The sequence below is a fragment of the Styela clava genome, chromosome 4 (assembly GCF_964204865.1).
Source record: "Styela clava chromosome 4, kaStyClav1.hap1.2, whole genome shotgun sequence".
Classification (NCBI taxonomy): domain Eukaryota; kingdom Metazoa; phylum Chordata; class Ascidiacea; order Stolidobranchia; family Styelidae; genus Styela; species Styela clava.
The window spans coordinates 21,971,073-21,989,281 of NC_135253.1; the positions used below are offsets into that span (position 1 = coordinate 21,971,073).

General features: G+C 38.5%; 1 protein-coding gene across 1 annotated transcript; it reads right to left on the reverse strand.

Moving 5' to 3' along the window:
• Window positions 1–937: 937 nt before the first annotated feature.
• On the reverse strand, window positions 938–9,574 carry LOC120326915 (chitin-binding domain protein cbd-1-like). The gene is made up of 7 exons (XM_039393273.2): window positions 9,473–9,574; window positions 8,069–8,138; window positions 6,935–7,046; window positions 5,861–5,921; window positions 4,657–4,760; window positions 3,828–3,911; window positions 938–2,122 (listed from the first exon to the last, which is right to left on the reverse strand). Exons 1-7 carry the CDS (start codon window positions 9,552–9,554, stop codon window positions 2,111–2,113), a joined length of 525 nt encoding a protein of 174 aa, XP_039249207.2. The 5' UTR covers window positions 9,555–9,574; the 3' UTR covers window positions 938–2,110.
• Between the last annotated feature and the right edge of the window lie 8,635 nt (window positions 9,575–18,209).

Genomic DNA, 18,209 nt, shown 5'->3' on the forward strand with positions numbered 1-18,209 from the left:
GAAAAAGCGCTGTGTGAACAAAAAAAATTGATTTTTGCTCCTTTTTCTGTAATTTATAATTATTCAATATTTCGAAATTGACTTATCATCAATTTCTGAGTGGCTGCTCGTCTTTAGCCTTGATCTGAGAGAAACCTGTTCTTTTAGACTTTTTCCTATTGAACGCCTATTGAAATATTCTCAATGCTCCTAATGAAAATTTTGAAGAAAATAATCAAATCTTTTCCATAGAATCTAATACTAGTCTATTACCAGTGTACTTCATCCAAAACGGATTTTTCTGATTTCTCAGTATCATTACTGCATTGCATCAAAACCATGACTAACGTAATTTCAAATTCAGATTTTTTTCCTTTTTAAAAAATCTTATATATTTCCAAATTGAATCTTTATCAATATGTATTGATTTACCGGTGCTCCCGAAGTATGTGTACCAAGATGGCGCACAGCCTGAACATAGTATATGTACCAGGTTAGGGTTCAGGTTGTGCGTCATCTTGGTGCGAATACTTCCCGAGCGCCGATTTCCCAATATATTGCTCTTCCCTATATATACCTTGATGCTTATTCAGAACCCTGCGCAGGGTAAACTATTACTGAATCCCAAATATATCATTTCGCAACTATCACTGCCGTGTAATTGATAATCTTTACATTCTTTATTCTAAGATTCGCAGTCCCATACATTCCAGTTCCAAATGCAGTTTTTTAAATTTCATATTTTTAAATTTCTTGTGAGTCATTTTCATGCATCTACTCCCAAATTTACTACGTTAAAATTTCAAGATACATTTTACAAAAAAAATCTTTTTAAATAATGGTTTCCTAAAATAGTTAAAACTATTCTATTAGTACTGTTCCCATATTTAGTTGAGAGATCAGGACTTTGCTTCGATCAAACTGTATTGAAAAATAAACTTTTTTTTTTTTCTTTTTTTTTCTTTATTTGCAGATTTTAGAGTAGCAAATACTGTTTTAAATTACTGTTGTATTGCAGTTAATTTTACTATTTTTTGATTATTTGTGTCATTTCCACTGTAATTATTTATTACGTCGCTATCTTTATTTCGTCATAATGTCAACATTGTATATTCTATCCATTGTGTCATAATTGTTTAAAAAATGAAAACGAATCATGCTCGTCTGTGGATTTAAGCGTCAGAGACATGGAAATACGAAATTCCACGCTGTCATCAGGTTAGGCTAATTCACCACTTCTGTTAATGTTAGAAAAAGATGGGGCAACAATTTAACCTAATATAGAAATGGGGGATTGAAAGGATAGTACCGAAAGCCGACTCATTTCATTGAAAAAATGGGTGTTTCTGAAGTATGCGCACCAAGATGTCGCATAACCTGACCCCTGACCTGGTACACAACCTGAGTTCAGGTTGTGCGCCATCTTGGTGCGCATACTTCAGGAGGTTCAAAAAATGCATCGGCTGTTGCTTTCAGAAAATGGACATCGCGATAAAATAAGATTTTCATATTTATCCCGGGAGAGAGTAACGTCTCTAGTAACTGATTTTTTTCTATTTGTTGAACCGGCAAAACAGCTCCTGACCAGCTGACTTCCACTCAGAACAAGGCCCTGCCCTCGGGTTCGGCATTCCATACGCCTACGTTTTCCAACCGGGAATTCTGTACTTGCTGTAGCACAGGATGTTTATAAAGTCTCTTTACAATTTCATTTTTGTTATGAAGTCAGTACTCAATATATCTTAACCACGTTTGTTGTTTTTTTAATCAGTAATTGTTTAATTAAGTAATTTTAGTTCATTCAATACATTTAAAAGAACTAAAATCTATGAGCAGGGGGTATATTCACTTGGCTAAAACAGACAGTCTCCGAACTCGTAATAGAACTAAAATAAGGAAACAATATTTTTGCATATTGAGGGGGGAGATCAGGAATCAGGAAAAAGAGGGGGAAGGGCTATATTGAAAAAAGCTGGAAACCATTGCTCTGACCACTAAGCCCCGGAAAAAGCACAATTCGATTTATATTCAAATACTTTTATTACTTATTCTTGTTTGCTTAAATTAATTTCAAGAAATTAAATTTTCTTCGTCAAATTGTATGACTTGCTTCTGTAAACTTCTGAACGGCTTAGAGAGTGCACTAAAAAAAGAGAAATTATTGAATATATGGCACGACAGAATGACTGATATGGTCATGGTGGGGTTAGAATAATTCGAACTAACCACTGAAGTATTTAATTGAATCTAATAAAAGATTATTAGATGTACAGGGTATCCATAAAGTTCTTTTACAATTTTAATTTTGTTCAAATCAGTTCTCACTATATCTTGACTTAAGGTTTGCTGTTTTTACTTTATTCAATTGACCACACGACAAATTTCCTTCAACATAAGTAAGTAATGTCTGTCTTGCGCCACGATAACGATAACATTATTTTTTTGTACCATCACAGTATTGTGGTTCATGTGAAAGTTATTATATATACATTCATTGGCGGCGAGATGCTAAAAAAAAAAAATTAGTGAATCCGCGAAACACATTTTTTAATTGAAAAGCAGCAATATAAGATACTGAAAATAAAGCCAAAAACAATATGAGTTTTGTTATAGGAGACTCGCGATAAATTAAAAACGCTACGTTAGGCTTTGTAAATCGCAAATTTTCGTTCGTTGAAAACGAAACAAAGTCCATTGTACGCGGGATTTACCTTTTATTCATTCCCTAAATTACCGATTCTATAAATTTTACTCAGTGAGATTTTATAGCAGACCTCTTTAACGGTCATATCTATGAAAAAGCACTTGCAGAAGCCGTTCCGCGGGGACTTCAAGGCGATGAATATTTACCTTTGATTCATTAGTGACCTCCATAAACTATCCAGGGCTACTCAACTATTTTCACCAAAGGTTCGTTTAGAAAACTTTAAAATTACTGGGGTCCGGACAATGCAGAATATTTTTTTTTATTAAATAACCGAAACGTCAAATGATGGCCTGCAAACAAAGACACAAATGTCGCATATTGGTACCAGTACGACAAACTGTATAGCTGTGTATATCAATTGTACAAAATCATCTAAAACTAAAACGATGCTTATGCCGCCAAACTAAACAAACATACGCGGTCCAAATTAAATGGTCGAAAGGTCCGAATTCGTACCGCGGTCCGCCAGTTGAGTAGCCCTGAACCATACTACTGTTAAACGATGGACTCGGGTTGGGAAGCACTGTTATAGAAAAACAGCAAAACGAGAAAATCGGTCAGAGACCGAAGACTTATCGATCGAAAGTTAGGGGATCCCCAAAACAATGCTCTTACTCCATAGTGACACCTTGTGTCCCATCACTAATTAATTAATAACTCGCTACTTATACGACATAATTCATCCAGAATCAATAGGCTTCTGGTCCGACATATGATGAACGCACATGCGAAATCTGGAGCAGATTCAATCTCATTTTCGTGAGATATCGCGTACATCTAACAGACAGACAAACAGACAAATACCTATTAACATACTTACCGATAAAAATCGATAAGTAATTAGGAGTGAAATTTTGAGCGTTGTAAAACGGAGCTTAGAAGTATGTGCACCAAGATGGCGCGCAACCTGGACATAGTATGTGTACCAGGTTGGAGTTCAGGTTGTGCGCCATCTTGGTGCACATACTTTGGGAGCGGCTGTAAACTTGCTTAAAATTTTAAAATGAATGAATTGATAGCCTTATAGGGACTTTTTCCTTCTGAAGTTACTGACAATATTAAATCGATTGATTATGTTTATGAAAGTTTATAGCAAAGTAGTCGGAATATTAGAAATATCATTCTATTATGTTATACTTACAGCGGATGTCTCACATCCTGGAACATTGTGTGGCCAGTCACAAACATCAGTCGCTGGGTTGTATACTGTGTTTGATGGACAGTCCTGAAATGTAAATTATTTTTTATATAACCTTAAATACCCGTGGATTTCAACCTTTTTGTTGGTGCTAAACCCGATGAAACTCTCCAGAGTCGAGAGTAATTGAGTAATTCACTTTGGCCCGTCTGACGCTGCCGAAACCAAATTTTGATGTTTTTAGACAAAAAATAGCTCAAGGAATTGAAATTGTTGAAATTGCGATTGAATATAGTTTTTGCACGAGGCTTAGTGTTTTCCACTTTTTCGTTTGTAAATCTGTAAATATTGTTCATAAAATGTAACTTTTTACGTCAGACTTACATGGCCCGCCAGTCGAGGTATAGGCACAATCTTTGGCTCTTGGTCCAAAAACCTTGTCAACCCCAGGTCTAGGGAAATCCCTGTGCGATAGTTCAATAGTCGGTTCATATATGAAGGATACGATTTTATTATTCATTCATAATTTCAAAAAGAGCGGTGAACCGATAACCATGTAGGATTAGCCAGTTATTTGTTTCAGGTATATTGAATTGACGGTGGAGGGAGCCGTAACAATCTTGCCCCACCCCCAGATCCTCCACCCAGTGGTGGGATTCAAATTTTTTGTCAGCCGGTTCCATCACAGAAGCCATATTTTTCGGCCGGTTCTGTTATATGTTTTTTTTAGTAATGCTAACCGGTTGGCTGATCTCATAAAATTCCACGAGACGGTTCTATAGAACCGGTGCGAACCGGCTGAATCCCACCACTGCCTCCACCTTTAACTTACCATCACATGAGCGTTGTTCCCAGCAACGACATCGGCGCAGCTGTAGTATTTGGTGCAGCAGTTTGGCACTGCTTCGTTGTTAGGATCTCCTAAGCACTGGTGGGCTAGAAATATAAAATATCATGTATTATTCTTGGCCTGACATGGGCAAACTACTGGCCAAATTCGCTTGATGCTGCCATAACTTGTATTTTTGGTTGCCGCAGACTTTTATGTTTTTGGGAAGACCCTTTATTTCCGCTGGTGCGAAGCGACTTTTCATACCCTTTTTTAATATGTAATAGCTAGTTAACCAAAAGTGTCACAAAGTTTTCCTATGTACCAATGGAAGGCTAGTAATCGCGGCTTTTCGACAAAAATTTACGTTTTTTTTCGCTCACTCGATTCGTTGGCGTTCTTCTCACACCTTTTTCTTTTGCACGCTCAGTCTCGGAATTTAATTTAGTGCCGACAAAGATTGTTAACGTACCGATAACGCTCTCATTTATGTTCATAGCTTTCTTGCCATTTTGTTCATAAAATATAATCTTTCACGTCACACTTACATTTTTGGACCCCGGTTCGAAAACTCTGCCCAGCCTAGCTAGACCAACCGGGTGGAATTCCTTCCCAGCGAGGTATTTAGCATTTTTTGAGGGGACGTATTTTGCTTTGTATTTTCTGTGGTATTACTATTATGTTTTAGTTCTTTTTTATCACTATAACACTTTTTCAAGCATATGTTATAAACGGTGGTCCCGAAGTATTTGTACCAAGATGGCGCACAACCTGAAAATAGTATTTGTACCAGATTAGGGTTGTTCAGGTTGTGCGTCATCTTGGTACAAATACTTCCGGAACGCCTTATAAACTTCTTGGATAACCTTGACAGGGAATCCTGCTTCCAAATTTGGGGATCGGTGCACCAAGATGGCGCACAACCTAAACATAGTACTTGTACCAGGTTAAGGTTCAGGTTGTGCGCCATCTTGGTGCACATATTTCGAGAACGCCAAAATGAGTTATGTATTTGGCTGATCATCTGAAGGTAATTAATTTTGTTCACCTACTTTACATCAAGTTGTGTAAAGGGACTGAAGCCTATGGGCAGGGGTATATTCACTCGGCTAACACAGACAGTCCCCGAACTCGTAATAGAACTAAAATAAGGAAAATCGGAATAATATTACTAGAATTATTTAGAAACAATATTGAATAAACTTACGGCTTGGTGTTGCTGGAATGCCAGTCCATGGTGCGCCAGTGGTGCCAGTACCGTCCCATGTCTGTAACGAAATTGATTATTTATTAGCAATTGGAACATAAACCCAGATATTTTTGAACTCAAACAGCATTCAAAGTAACTGGAATTAAGAGCGAAAGGGGGGATATCCGCGGGTCAGAAGTGGGAAGCACACATAAAGGGCCTGCACCGGTACCTGTACGTATAATTGAGATACTGAATAGATAAGATACCGAACTAAATTGTTGCGTATATACACGTGCTTAAAAACTGTGATAATGACGTATCAATTGGCGGTATCTGGAACTCAAAAAGAATAAACAACAGATGTTGAACAACTATTCAACTCAAGTTTGATGGGCCATATTAAATTGCACGCGGGGCGTAATTGGCCCACGGGCGGCGGTTTGTGAATCATTGATGTAAAGCATGATATGTAAATGCAGCTCCCGTAGCGACAACATGCGACAACTGGCCATGTTGTTAGGGAGTTCGATACAAAAAAGAAACCGTTCTTATAATTTTGTATTCCACCGCGGGCCATATTTCTATTATCTTTCTCTCTTGTGGGTACGATAGGCCTAGTGTTTAAAGGTTTAAACCAGGTATGCGCAACAGGTGACTCGTGGGCCACAACCCGGCCCGTCAGGTATTTTAGTGTAGTTCTTGTCAATATTCAGATTTTTCCCGATCAAGCATAAAATCCTAATCTGACAGTTTATGCCCAAAACGTCGATCATATGGTAAAAAAAGTTGTGTTTTTTTTGCTCTCGTCGCCGCGTCAAATCTTTCGTCGTTTTGCCCGGCGCCCATATTACTGTATCGCTAAGCAATAGCCATATTCCGCATTTTTGTGTGGCGCAGGTAAATGTATGAAGTTGGTTAGATGGTCCACCCACAGAGAATATTAAAGATAGTATGCTATTAGGGATAAAACTATCGTTAACTTATATCTTTACATGTATGGGGGCGGAGGAAGTACTTAAAATTTCAGGAGCGATATTCAACCCCCAAAGAGGGGGGTGTAAGGAAATCACTGTGAAGAAATGCACTTACTCCGCAAGGTGGCGCGACGTTAAATGGCCAGTCGCATTCGCCGGAGACCGCGTTGAAAACTGTTCCTTCGATGCAGGTATAGACGAGTGCATTGGCAGATCCGGGGTAGCATCTAAGAAACAAAAAATTACTCAGCCAATATAAGGTATTTTTACCTCGTATCGGGCTTCTGATATATAAAGACCTTTTTTTTTTTGGGAGCGCCCAAATTATTCCGTTCACCCAATTTATCACAACATGGGTGATACGGGGGCTGCAAAATTTCAAATCAATATTTTTGAACTGCGATGCCAACATGGTTCAAGTCTAGCGTATTAAAAGCTGGGCGATTTTCAGTAACTTCTGTACCACCATGGCGATGGCCTAACGGAGCGGCGCCAAATTATGAAAGAGAAAAACGCTCAACAATTGCTTAGCAATAGAGGCGGACACAACGTAACAGAACCGACATAAAAAAATAAATACAATATGTAAAATTTTTGATCATATTTTACTTTTGTTTAACACAATTCTGTTAATTTTTGCGGCGCACTTAGCAACCGCGCAACCCATTGGGAACCGCCTAGCGGTTGAAGCGTTAGACTCATCGAGGATGGCACCGTAAGTAGAAAACTCGGGTTTAAATTGCCCTCCACCTAGCTGAGGGTATAATTACTGGGGGGCAACGCTGACAGGAAAGGTTTCCGGGCTTTCTAAGAACAACAGCTCATTAGATATCAGTATGCTATTACATGGTTTCGTTCATAACTAAAGACGTGAAAAGCCTCTTGTAAAATATAATCGTATCGCTTACTCCAATACTGAGAGTATAGAACACATTATAGTCCAGCGTTTCTTAAACGTTAAAGCGCGACCCACAAAGAGGACGTAGACAAATTTTTAAAGGGCCGTGAAGCTAATTGAAAATAAAAATATTTGGTAGATTTGATCTTGCGCGCCTTATTTTGGATATTTTATTTTTTTTATTTTGGATATTTATGTTCATTTTTAACGTGTTTTTTGAATAAAACATACTTTCGCCTTACTATCTATTATTTGTAGCTTATTGTTAGCTAGTTATTTTTGAGGCGCGAGACTTAGCAAATTCTAAAAAGGGGACGCGGCTTGAAAATTTGAGAAACACTATTAACTCACCTGTAATATTGGGTGCAGTTCGAAGAAGCATAATTGCCATCCACGTGATTCAAGCTGGAGCAGTCGAATACTGAAAAAAGAATTAAGTAAAAAAGAAACCTTAACATGTCTCTTATATCGATATCAATGCGGTAGATTGTGTAGTGGTGTGCAACCTGTGGCCCGTGAGCCAAATGCGGTCCGCAAGGAAAAATTGAGCGGTCCGCGAAGAAGTGCCAATTTTGAATAGTGCGTGGCCCTAGAAACGAGTTTTTAATTTAGTTTAATCTGGTATGTGGGAGTAATTCCAATCTCTCACAATGCCCTAACAGTTAGCTTGTGCGAAGCGAACAACGCATATCATGAGATCAATAATCAAAATTAAAAGTGCGACCCGCTGTTTCACCCAGTTATTTATATCTGGCCCTCATGTATTGAAGGTTACACACCCCAGATTCAGTGAATCACTGACATAAGACAACCACTGGCAATATATCCCAAGCAACAAGCATCTGGAAAGAATTAAATTTCATCAAACATACCGCATAAGTAATTCCATTACTTTTCGTTGAAAAGCCTATACCAGAGTCCAATTTATCGATGCCGATGAAGTAACAGTGCCCCAACAGCTAGCATGCGCGGTGCACAACTTTTTAGTTTTTACATAAAACTTCATAGGAAAACTGACTTCCATGAAGCCCAATTGGTCAATAATGAGAGAAGCGATTTTTCCATAACAATAATAAAGAACAACGTAATAACAAAACGATTCATAGGATCACTACGTGCTCAATGATAGTATGTCTTGCGTAACAGTGAATATGTATGTATATAGAGCATTGTACTGTAAAGTCGTTAAAAAAAATAAAACTCAAGATTTGTTTATAGAAAATCTAATTTTAAAAATCAACTCAGTGTGGCAAGCCGAATTGTTCAAACTTTCGATTTTGACTTAATAAACTCAGAAATTCCTACAATGAGTGGAAATTTGAAATAAACTGTTACTCCGAAACGAAGTACAGTCATGAAAACACCTGATAAAATAGAACAAAAATGAGTACTCCCGAAGTATGTGAACCAAGATGGTGGACATCGGAACGTAGTATGTGTACCAGGTTTGGGTTAGGCCATAATTTTATGTACAAATACTACTGGAGTCGCTTGATTAGTCCACGAACTCGTAATAGAACTAAAATAATGAAAATTGGAATGAAATTATGGCCTAGCCCTAACCTGGTACACATACTTCGTTCCGATGTCCGCCATCTTAGTTTACATACTACGGGAGTACCCAAAAATGGGACCTCTTGAAGTATGCACACCAAGATGGCGCACAACCTGAACTCAGGTTGTGTACCAGGTTAGGGTTCAGGTTGTGCGACATCTTGTTGCGAATACTTCAGGAGTACCCAAAAATGTACTCACCGCTCGGTTGCACGGTAGGCACTTCTGTGGACTGTGCGAATGCACATCCGACAAGAACAAGAACAACGAAAAATCGTAACATAATGTTTTTTGAATCAATACGATACTGTCATGTAGAAAAAAAAAATTATTATCAAAATAAGATAGAAATATTCTATTTATTTTGAGGAACAGGGGCATACCCTAATATTTTCGAAGGGGGTAGGGGGTCTGAAAAAAAGGCTACGCTCGCGAATGTTTCTGACGCATGGGCTTGATAGTGGCGGAAGCGTAACGCAAACACAATGGTAACGTGGCAACCCTTTAATGGTCAAAAGTCCAGCAATTCCATGCGCATAATTATTCTTATCACTAAAAGAGAAGTAATGTTAATAGAAGAGTTGCAATTTTGCCAAAATTACCGAGCCATCATTTAAAATTGAAGCGCACTGATAAAAAAATCGCTGCTAAAAATTGTGACCTCCAGCGTACAAAGAGCCATATATATACAGGTCTACCTAGGAGACAAAATTTTCACTTGAAAGCGGTTGAAATGAAAGTTAAAGTCCACGCTGCAAAGGAAAAGCTAAGCCCATTGTCCTATTGCCACTAAGCCCGTGCGTTATCACACGGGTTGGGCATTTAGAATCGAATAGTAAATTATCCGGATCGATTCAAACAAAAATTTCGAATTTCCGCCATTTTGCTTTTTTTTGTTGTCCACGTAACTTCAAGATGAATTATACAATTGTTTTATTGAAGCCATAATTTTAAAATACACTTCTTACATATGACCGAATTCAAATTTTGTAGGACGACGTTAATTCAAACTCTGGGTCTCTCGCACAGTTGTGCATTCTCAAATTCCATCACAAGTAAACAGAACGAATTTAAATTTTACGCAAGAACTTGGATTCGAACCCTAGGCCTCTTAAACAGCCGCATTCTCGCATAAGCGATCAAAGCCAGCTTATATCAATGAAAGACGGTCTTCCACGTCTCCATATATACCCTAATTTTGAGTATATTATGTACAGGCCATAATCGGGTCAAACATATTTCTAAGCAAGGAGGTAACAACAGATGTAAATTCCCATCACGTGTCCCAAGCCCTTGTTATGTCACAATACTTCGTCCAAGGTAGGTAATAATAGCATCATTATCACAAAACAATTGTTTGTTAAGTTGGCACAGCGAAGTTCATGCGATAACCCAATTTTTACCCCCTCCCAATCAGGGAGGATCGGAGAGGAAGTCCTCCACTTTAGGTACAATTTGCGGAAAGTACGATAATTTCAAGTAAATGTTTCGTTCAAATGCATTTATTCCTTCAATTCCATCGACATTTTATGATTAAATGTGGCAAAAAATAAATGATGAAAAACATCGCAGCTAGGGCTGGGCATTTTCGAATACCTGATGATTTCAGAATAGAATCGAATATATTTTTCGAATCGAATCTCGAATACTTGGGAGATATATAATTGTATGTGACTTTCTTTTTGTATTATTGAGTCCTCCAGACATAAATTACTGGAAACGTAAAATACATCACTCAGACAGATTGCTTAGCGTTCACACACAATAAAAAACACGTTTTCATCGATAACTCAATACAGACTTGCCATAAAAAAATATGGCTTCAATAAAAAGAATTGAGACATTTATCTCGACAATTGACGTAAAAGAAAAAAACAAGATGGCGGCGATTCGAAATTTTGTTCTGAACCGATTCGAGTAATTTACTATTCGATTCGAAAAGCCCGGCCCTAATCGCAGCGCAAAATATAATCTTAAAAAATTTTGAAATTGCAAAGGGAGTTAGTTTATCGATACCATATATTGTTCCGGCCCTCAGAGATGTATTAAAGTACGGCCCGTGAGCTTATTACGGCCCGCGTTACAATTTAATATGGCCCGCCAAACTTAATGTACCCGTTTTGAGTTCTAGATATCGCCAATTGTTACGTCATTATCACAGTAGGCACATGTATATTCATAACAATTCAATTATACCGGGATCCTCATGATACGTACCGTAACGGCATCTTGTGGCCCTCTCTTCTCTCTGACCCGCGAATACCCTTTCGCTTTTAATTTTGCCCCCCCCCCCCCCCCGGTCAATCAACTTTGGGACCACTGACTTGAACTTTACTAAAGCGGGAGTGCGACTTGTGCATAAATGGTAGTTTTTATGCGTATTGTTGTGATAGAGTGGTATATAATGAGTTCAATGAATATCGAAGGTAGGGATTTAACGAAAAAGGTTGGCCCGCCGCTTCATTAACTGTGACCCTCGTCACATTCGAAGAGTAATCAAAAAATCGCATTTCGTGTGGTTTCGTCGTCATAAGATTAATCAGAAAAATCTTTTGACATATTGTCGTCACTAATGTCACTGAATTAAATAGTGTTGTGGCTAGCTGAGGCAACTAGCGAAGTTAAATAATGTGCTTGTCAGTCTAAATTGTTATCTGGTTTTCTAACTTTTTGGTCGGGAATATATGCTAACAATATAGGCATCAGAGAAACTAAAAATCCTAGAATGGCTATGCCTGATAACTATGTGTTTGCACAAAAAAAGTGTTTGTTTTGTATTGCACTGTTTACCTATTCTTGGTTTTATTGTGGCCCGCGAACAATGCAAAAATAATTTTGTGGCCCGCGGAGCCGACAACCTTGGACCACCCTGGTCTAATACATCAATTCCCAAAGATGCGTCGCGGCGAGTTGCTATGTGCGCCGCGCAATTTAACAGAATTGTGGTAAACATAACAAAAAGAAATTTCCGTGTGAGTATTCCGCGAATTGAGTTTTCGCGCCGAACAAACAGTAAGTTTGGGAATCGCTGGCCTAATAAAAGCTTAATATCACGAAGTGAAACTTCTGGAGTTAGGAATCAAGAACTTTGAATTCTAATAAATATCGGGTCGCTAACCTTCTTTTGAAAAGTTCTGACTACGTCCACATCCAAAACCATCACAGACAAAGAAACGTGACAGGAGAGAAGGCCAGTATGTTTTCCTCCACTAGTTTGATACTCCAATATGTGGGATACAACAGAGGTAAGGAGAATGGTACTATTGACATTTTATATCTCGCCGACCTGTATTTCTAGGAAATAGATAGCAAGGTGCCTCCGAGAAGAGGAGGGCGTGCGGAACACTGTGTGATGGTTTAATTTTTAAAACCTCAGACTTAGTCTGTTCAATTTTTCAACCACGTGGGTGGGCAAAATACGGCCCGTGGGCCCATCGAAGTGATTCAACTGGCCCACTTGTGTCTGCTTGAATTAAGACTATAGTTTTCATGAATATAAGTTTCCGTTGAAATTAACGTCATAATGACTCGATTGTTACATAGTACTTGCAAGTATTTGTAAATTAACTGCTTTTTAATCAAACTTTTTCGTATTGAGTTTTAAGGGTCGGGCCCAGTAATTGAGTCTATCATGTGTTACTGGAACAGGAAAGTAAGTGCCAAACGCTGTTTTACCACATCTTTCTGAAGTGAAAGAGATTGAACGGTACGTTGCATACAAAAATGGAAAAATAAAAGTACATTATCAAATATGGAAATTTTTTAAGATATATATATTATGCACAATAATTGATTGTCTCTATATGATTATGCTTATTTTTTAAGATTAGTTATGGAAAATCCTGTAACTATACTGATTAACGGTGTGTTATAAAGGGTGTCCATAAAGTTCCTTTACAATTTCCAAGTCAGTTCTCTATATATCTTAACCAAGTTTTTCTTTTTAATCAGTAATTGTATGAAGTATTTTCACTTCATTTAATACATCTGAGAGGGTCTAAACAATATATGGTATCGATAAATTCCATTTGCAATTTAAAAAAATTTTTATGGACACCCAATTTAATAATAAAAAAGTGTTAAAAAAATAGACTCAACAATGTTGGAATTGCAGGTTGGACGTCTCGAGTTCAAATCCCGCGCCCACCACCTCACCAAAGATGTAATAAATTGGGTTACAAATGCTGAACCAAAAAATGTCACAGTCCTTATAAATTGAAGGGAGCTTCTTACATATTGTGAGATATCAGTGGCTGCTTGCACAGGGCCTTGTTCAGAGCCATGGGCACGACCAGTATGTTTCCCAGCTTTTATTTCAGGGGGGTGCATCCAAATTTAGGGGTTGTTATTAGTGATAAAACTATTTGTAACTTATAAAAATGTGTTATGTATTTCAATGACCATTTCGCCGGAATATGAGTCACTTTCTGGATATTCAGATACAATTTTATTTACGTTATGGATTAAAGTATGATGCCACATCTAAAAAATAGGGGGGTGTTCACTTCTATAGCGTGGGTGTAGGGAAATCACTGGGCACGACTACGTGTTGTTGAAGACGCGTCACGTAGAATAGGCGTTTCCAGATGCCCCAGACATGACCCTTGCTTACTTCAAAAACATCGCCATATGTTCGACTCACACGCCTTATTTATTTGAGCTCTGACGGTCGGGACGGAGTATCGAGTCTATTTCTGTAACCATGTCTAGACTGTTTTATCGCCCAAAAACCCCGCCTACGTTTTAGGGTGAATGTTGAATAGGTGGAAAAGTTTCAGTATAACCTTCAAATAAAGTTCAGTTTGTACCGGATTAAACCAGTTTGAGCTGACTAGAAAGTAAGCAGTCAAGATAACGGATATTTTTCTGTACCAACGTCGAACTCTAGACTGTCCGCGCCTACGATTGAGAGTAGACGCTGGAACGTTGGGAAAATTCCAGTATAACCTTCAAATTAAGTCCAGTTTATACCGGTTTAAACCAGTTTGAGCTGGCTTGAGAGTAAGCAGTCAAAGTATCGAGTCTATTTATGTACCCACGTCTAGACTGTTTATTGCCCAAAAGCTCCGTCAACGATTTAGGGTAAAAGTGGAATGAATAATCTTCAGAATGACCTTCAAAACAAATTTCAGTCCATACCGGTTTGAACGAGTTATGGTTTTCCTCTCAACTTTCTTGGTCCTAACTAGTGAAGGCGGATCTAGTTCTGAATGTTTGCTGATTCTAAAAAAGAAGTTTTCCCCTGAACCAGTGGTTTTCAACCTGTGGTACGCGTACCACTAGTGCACTGGTTCTTAACCAGTGGGCCATGGCCCACTTCTGGGCTACAGGAAATTTTTTGCCAGAATTAATCATAAATTAGTTTTGGCTGTGGGTGGCAATTCTCATTTTTCTTATTTAATGAAGTGTCTATCTTTTCAAAAAGAATTTTTCGTATTTCTTAGTTTTTCCTTAGCATGAGAATTTTTTTTTTTATCAAAAGGACAAATAAAAGCATTTCGCAAAATAGCATTTCGTGCTGAACAATGGAAATGATTGGTCACAGAATTTTTGTGCAACAAAAGTGGAACACGACGAAAAAAAGGGCGAGAATTACTGCACTAGTGAAAGCTTTTCAAGTGGTACGCGAGCAGTTTGAATTATTCCAACAATTAACTTTTAAGTTGACTAACATATGGTGGCACACGTCGAAGTCTTATTTTCCAAATTCTTGAGTCGGAAACAACAATTTTTTTCGACTCGAATCAATTTTAAATTTTCATTACATAAAGATGGAAAAGTATGACGAAGGCTTTTGCTTTTATTTATTTTTTTCAAATTTTTTTCTGAGTTGACAGGGACCCGATGTTTCATTATTTTTTTCACTTTTTTTTGTATTGCTTGACCGCTTCGCATGCTTGTCCATCGATCTTTTCAAAAAACTCGGTGCTCATGTAAGGCCGTACCGTTATCGTTTCACCGATCTTTTCAGAAAACTCGGTGCTTATGTAAGGCCGTACCGTTACTGTTTCGCCGATCTTTTCAGAAAACTCGGTGCGCATGTAAGGCCGTACCGTTACCGTTTTGCTGATCTTTTCAGAAAACTCGGTGCTCATGTAAGGCCGTTCCGTTACCGTTTCGCCGATCTTTTCAGAAAACTCGGTGCTCATGTAAGGCCGTACCGTTATCGTTTCGCCGATCTTTTCAGAAAACTCGGTGCTCATGTAAGGCCGTACCGTTACCGTTTTGCTGATCTTTTCAGAAAACTCGGTGCTCATGTAAGGCCGTACCGTTACCGTTTCGCCGATCTTTTCAGAAAACTCAGTGCTCATGTAAGGCCGTACCGTTACCGTTTCGCCGATCTTTTCAGAAAACTCGGTGCTCATGTAAGGCCGTACCGTTACCGTTTCGCCGATCTTTCCAGAAAACTCGGTGCTCATGTAAGGCCGTACCGTTATCGTTTCGCCGATCTTTTCAGAAAACTCGGTGCTCATGTAAGGCCGTACCGTTATCGTTTCGCCGATCTTTTCAGAAAACTCGGTGCTCATGTAAGGGGGTTTCTTTTTTATCAATTTGTTTTCTGTATTTTTTGTATTTTTCATTGAAATACCCTTTACATCGCCGCGAAACTACGCCAAAACGTTGCATTCTGGCAGCTGCACACGCAGCCGGAATTATAATATCAAAAATGTAAGTAAAAATTCTTATTTTAACTTTTACTTCTTTTGCGTACATTTATCGCCACGTTTGTATCTCCGCCAAAGTCATAATATTTCAACCAGAATGTTTATCCGAGATATCAGAGAGACATTTTTAGTAAGAAAAGCTACAGCTTGAGAAGGTGTGCATGTGCCTTCATCTATATTTGTGGCGTTTTGAAGGATTTATTGCAAATAAGAAGCGCTTGGCTACCTATTTAATGCAAAAAAATCGAATAGTACAGCCATTTGGAACAAAACAGGCAAAAAAAAAACTTGATTTAAAACATTTTTTTAAAACAATTCTTTTTGAACAAATCCCTACGTACCGTTACCCTTTCGCCGATCTTTTCAGGAAACCCGGTACTCAAGTAAGACCTCACCGTACCGGTACCGTTTCGCCGATCTTTTTAGCAAACTCGATACTCAAGTAAGGCCTTCCCGTACCGTTACCGTTTCGCCAATCTTTCCAGCAAATGAGGTACTCAAGTAAGGCACTACTGCACCGGTACCGTTTTGCGACTTTCGTGCCCATATTTTCGATCATTGCTCCCTTGTTTCAGCGACTTATTGTAAAGCCCATGGTTGAACTGAATATTGTGCGCACAGTTTAATGCTGTAAATTACATGGCCGTGTGTATTATACGTCAATGTTTATCCGACCGTGTTTGGCAAACACATTTCGCTTAATTACGTAAAAGCCATTTCGCGGCTTATTGTTAAACAATTATTACATGTTATGGTGCTATTATTACATCACTTTGACGAAGAATTGTGAAGCAATAAACGTCTTAACACGACATGGGAAAATGCAATCTGCTACTCAGAGGAATTACTCCCGTAAAGCTAATATATTCATAACACATTAGGCCAATTTTGACTCGTATATAAGTAAGGCTTCCTAAAGGATATATAATGTGGCGAACCATGCTGTCGAAGTTGGCTGAATAACAAGAGACAAGCGAGAGTTGAGGGACCTGTGTTCGATTCCGAGTTCTTTCAAATGCGAAATATTAATAGATTTGAGTTTTAAAACTTGATTTTAGAAAGAAAAAAAAAGCCAGTAGAGTGATACAGTTTTAAGTTGTGCTTCCGCGATATATAGTCGCGATTTTTTATAAACTTTCAAAGTAATTTTATGCAATGTAGCTCAACGTTGGGCAGCGATGGCCGGTGGCCCCCAAGAGGGCACTCAGCAATTGGAGGGGGGGGGGGGCACAATGCTAGACGCAAAACTGATTTTCCTATAACTTTACAAGAAAACACTCCTAGTTTCTTCCTAGTTTCATTGCGTGATCACGTTATTTCACAAGGTGTTTTCACTTTGTAGAACATGAATTCTTTGAACAAAATGGTATTTGGGAATACACCAATCAAAATAACAGTATAAATTCCACAGGAATGATGAACAGGGCGAGGGGGGGTGGGTGTCACGAGTACCAAAAGCCCCCGGAAGGGAGTCACGAGCCATAAAGGTTTGCGAAACAATGATGCATGTAATTAATCCGCGCCGCAGAGTTAGGGAAATTTCATAATTTAACTTCTCTCGGCTCTAGATTAAAAACACAAGTTTGGATTCCAATTCCCTACTTTGAATTGTAAATTAGTTTGACTACGACTCCATCTCCGAATTCACTGACGAAAATTACCGAAGATAGCACGTAAATCTGATAATAATTTTATCAAATGTCATATGGAATTTTGAACGAATTGTACCCAATGTCCAGCCAGGGAGTGATTTTGGGGGTCGGAACCTCCCCCCTCTTTTTGAAATGTAAAAAATAAAAGCATCTTCCTGTATCATACATAACAATTTAGGGTGCTACCGAAGTATGCGAACCAAGATGGCGGACATCGGAATGTAATATGTGTACTAGGTTAGGGTTAGGCCATAATTTCAGGTATAAATACTACGGGAGGCTCTTGGCTAGTCTTCGAACTGATAATAGGACTAAAATAAGGAAAATTGGAAAAAAATTATCGCCTAACCCTAACCTGTTACCCATGTTACGTTCCGATGTCCGCCATCTTGGTTCGCATACTTCGGGAGCCCCCAATTTAGTTTGAAACGCTTTTTAGATCCTAAGATTCATGAAAACACACGTTTCCGGCGTCCGGCCGGACTCGCTAGCTGTTTCGATCCAACTTGGCAAATAGAAATTTCAGAACCCCCGCCCCCCCTTAAAAATTTCTGGTTACACTTCTGCTAATGTCATATGAAATTTAAACAAATTGTTCCGAATGTCATATTAGGTGTGCCC

Coding starts and splice junctions, on each gene's coding strand:
- LOC120326915 (XM_039393273.2), bottom strand. CDS start 9,554: ATGTTACGATTTTTCGTTGTTCTTGTTCTTGTCGGATGTGCATTCGCA. Junction 8,139..9,472: donor GCCTACCGTGCAACCGAGCG/GTGAGTACATTT, acceptor TTCTTTTTTCAG/TATTCGACTGCTCCAGCTTG. Junction 7,047..8,068: donor AACTGCACCCAATATTACAG/GTGAGTTAATAG, acceptor TTTGTTTCTTAG/ATGCTACCCCGGATCTGCCA.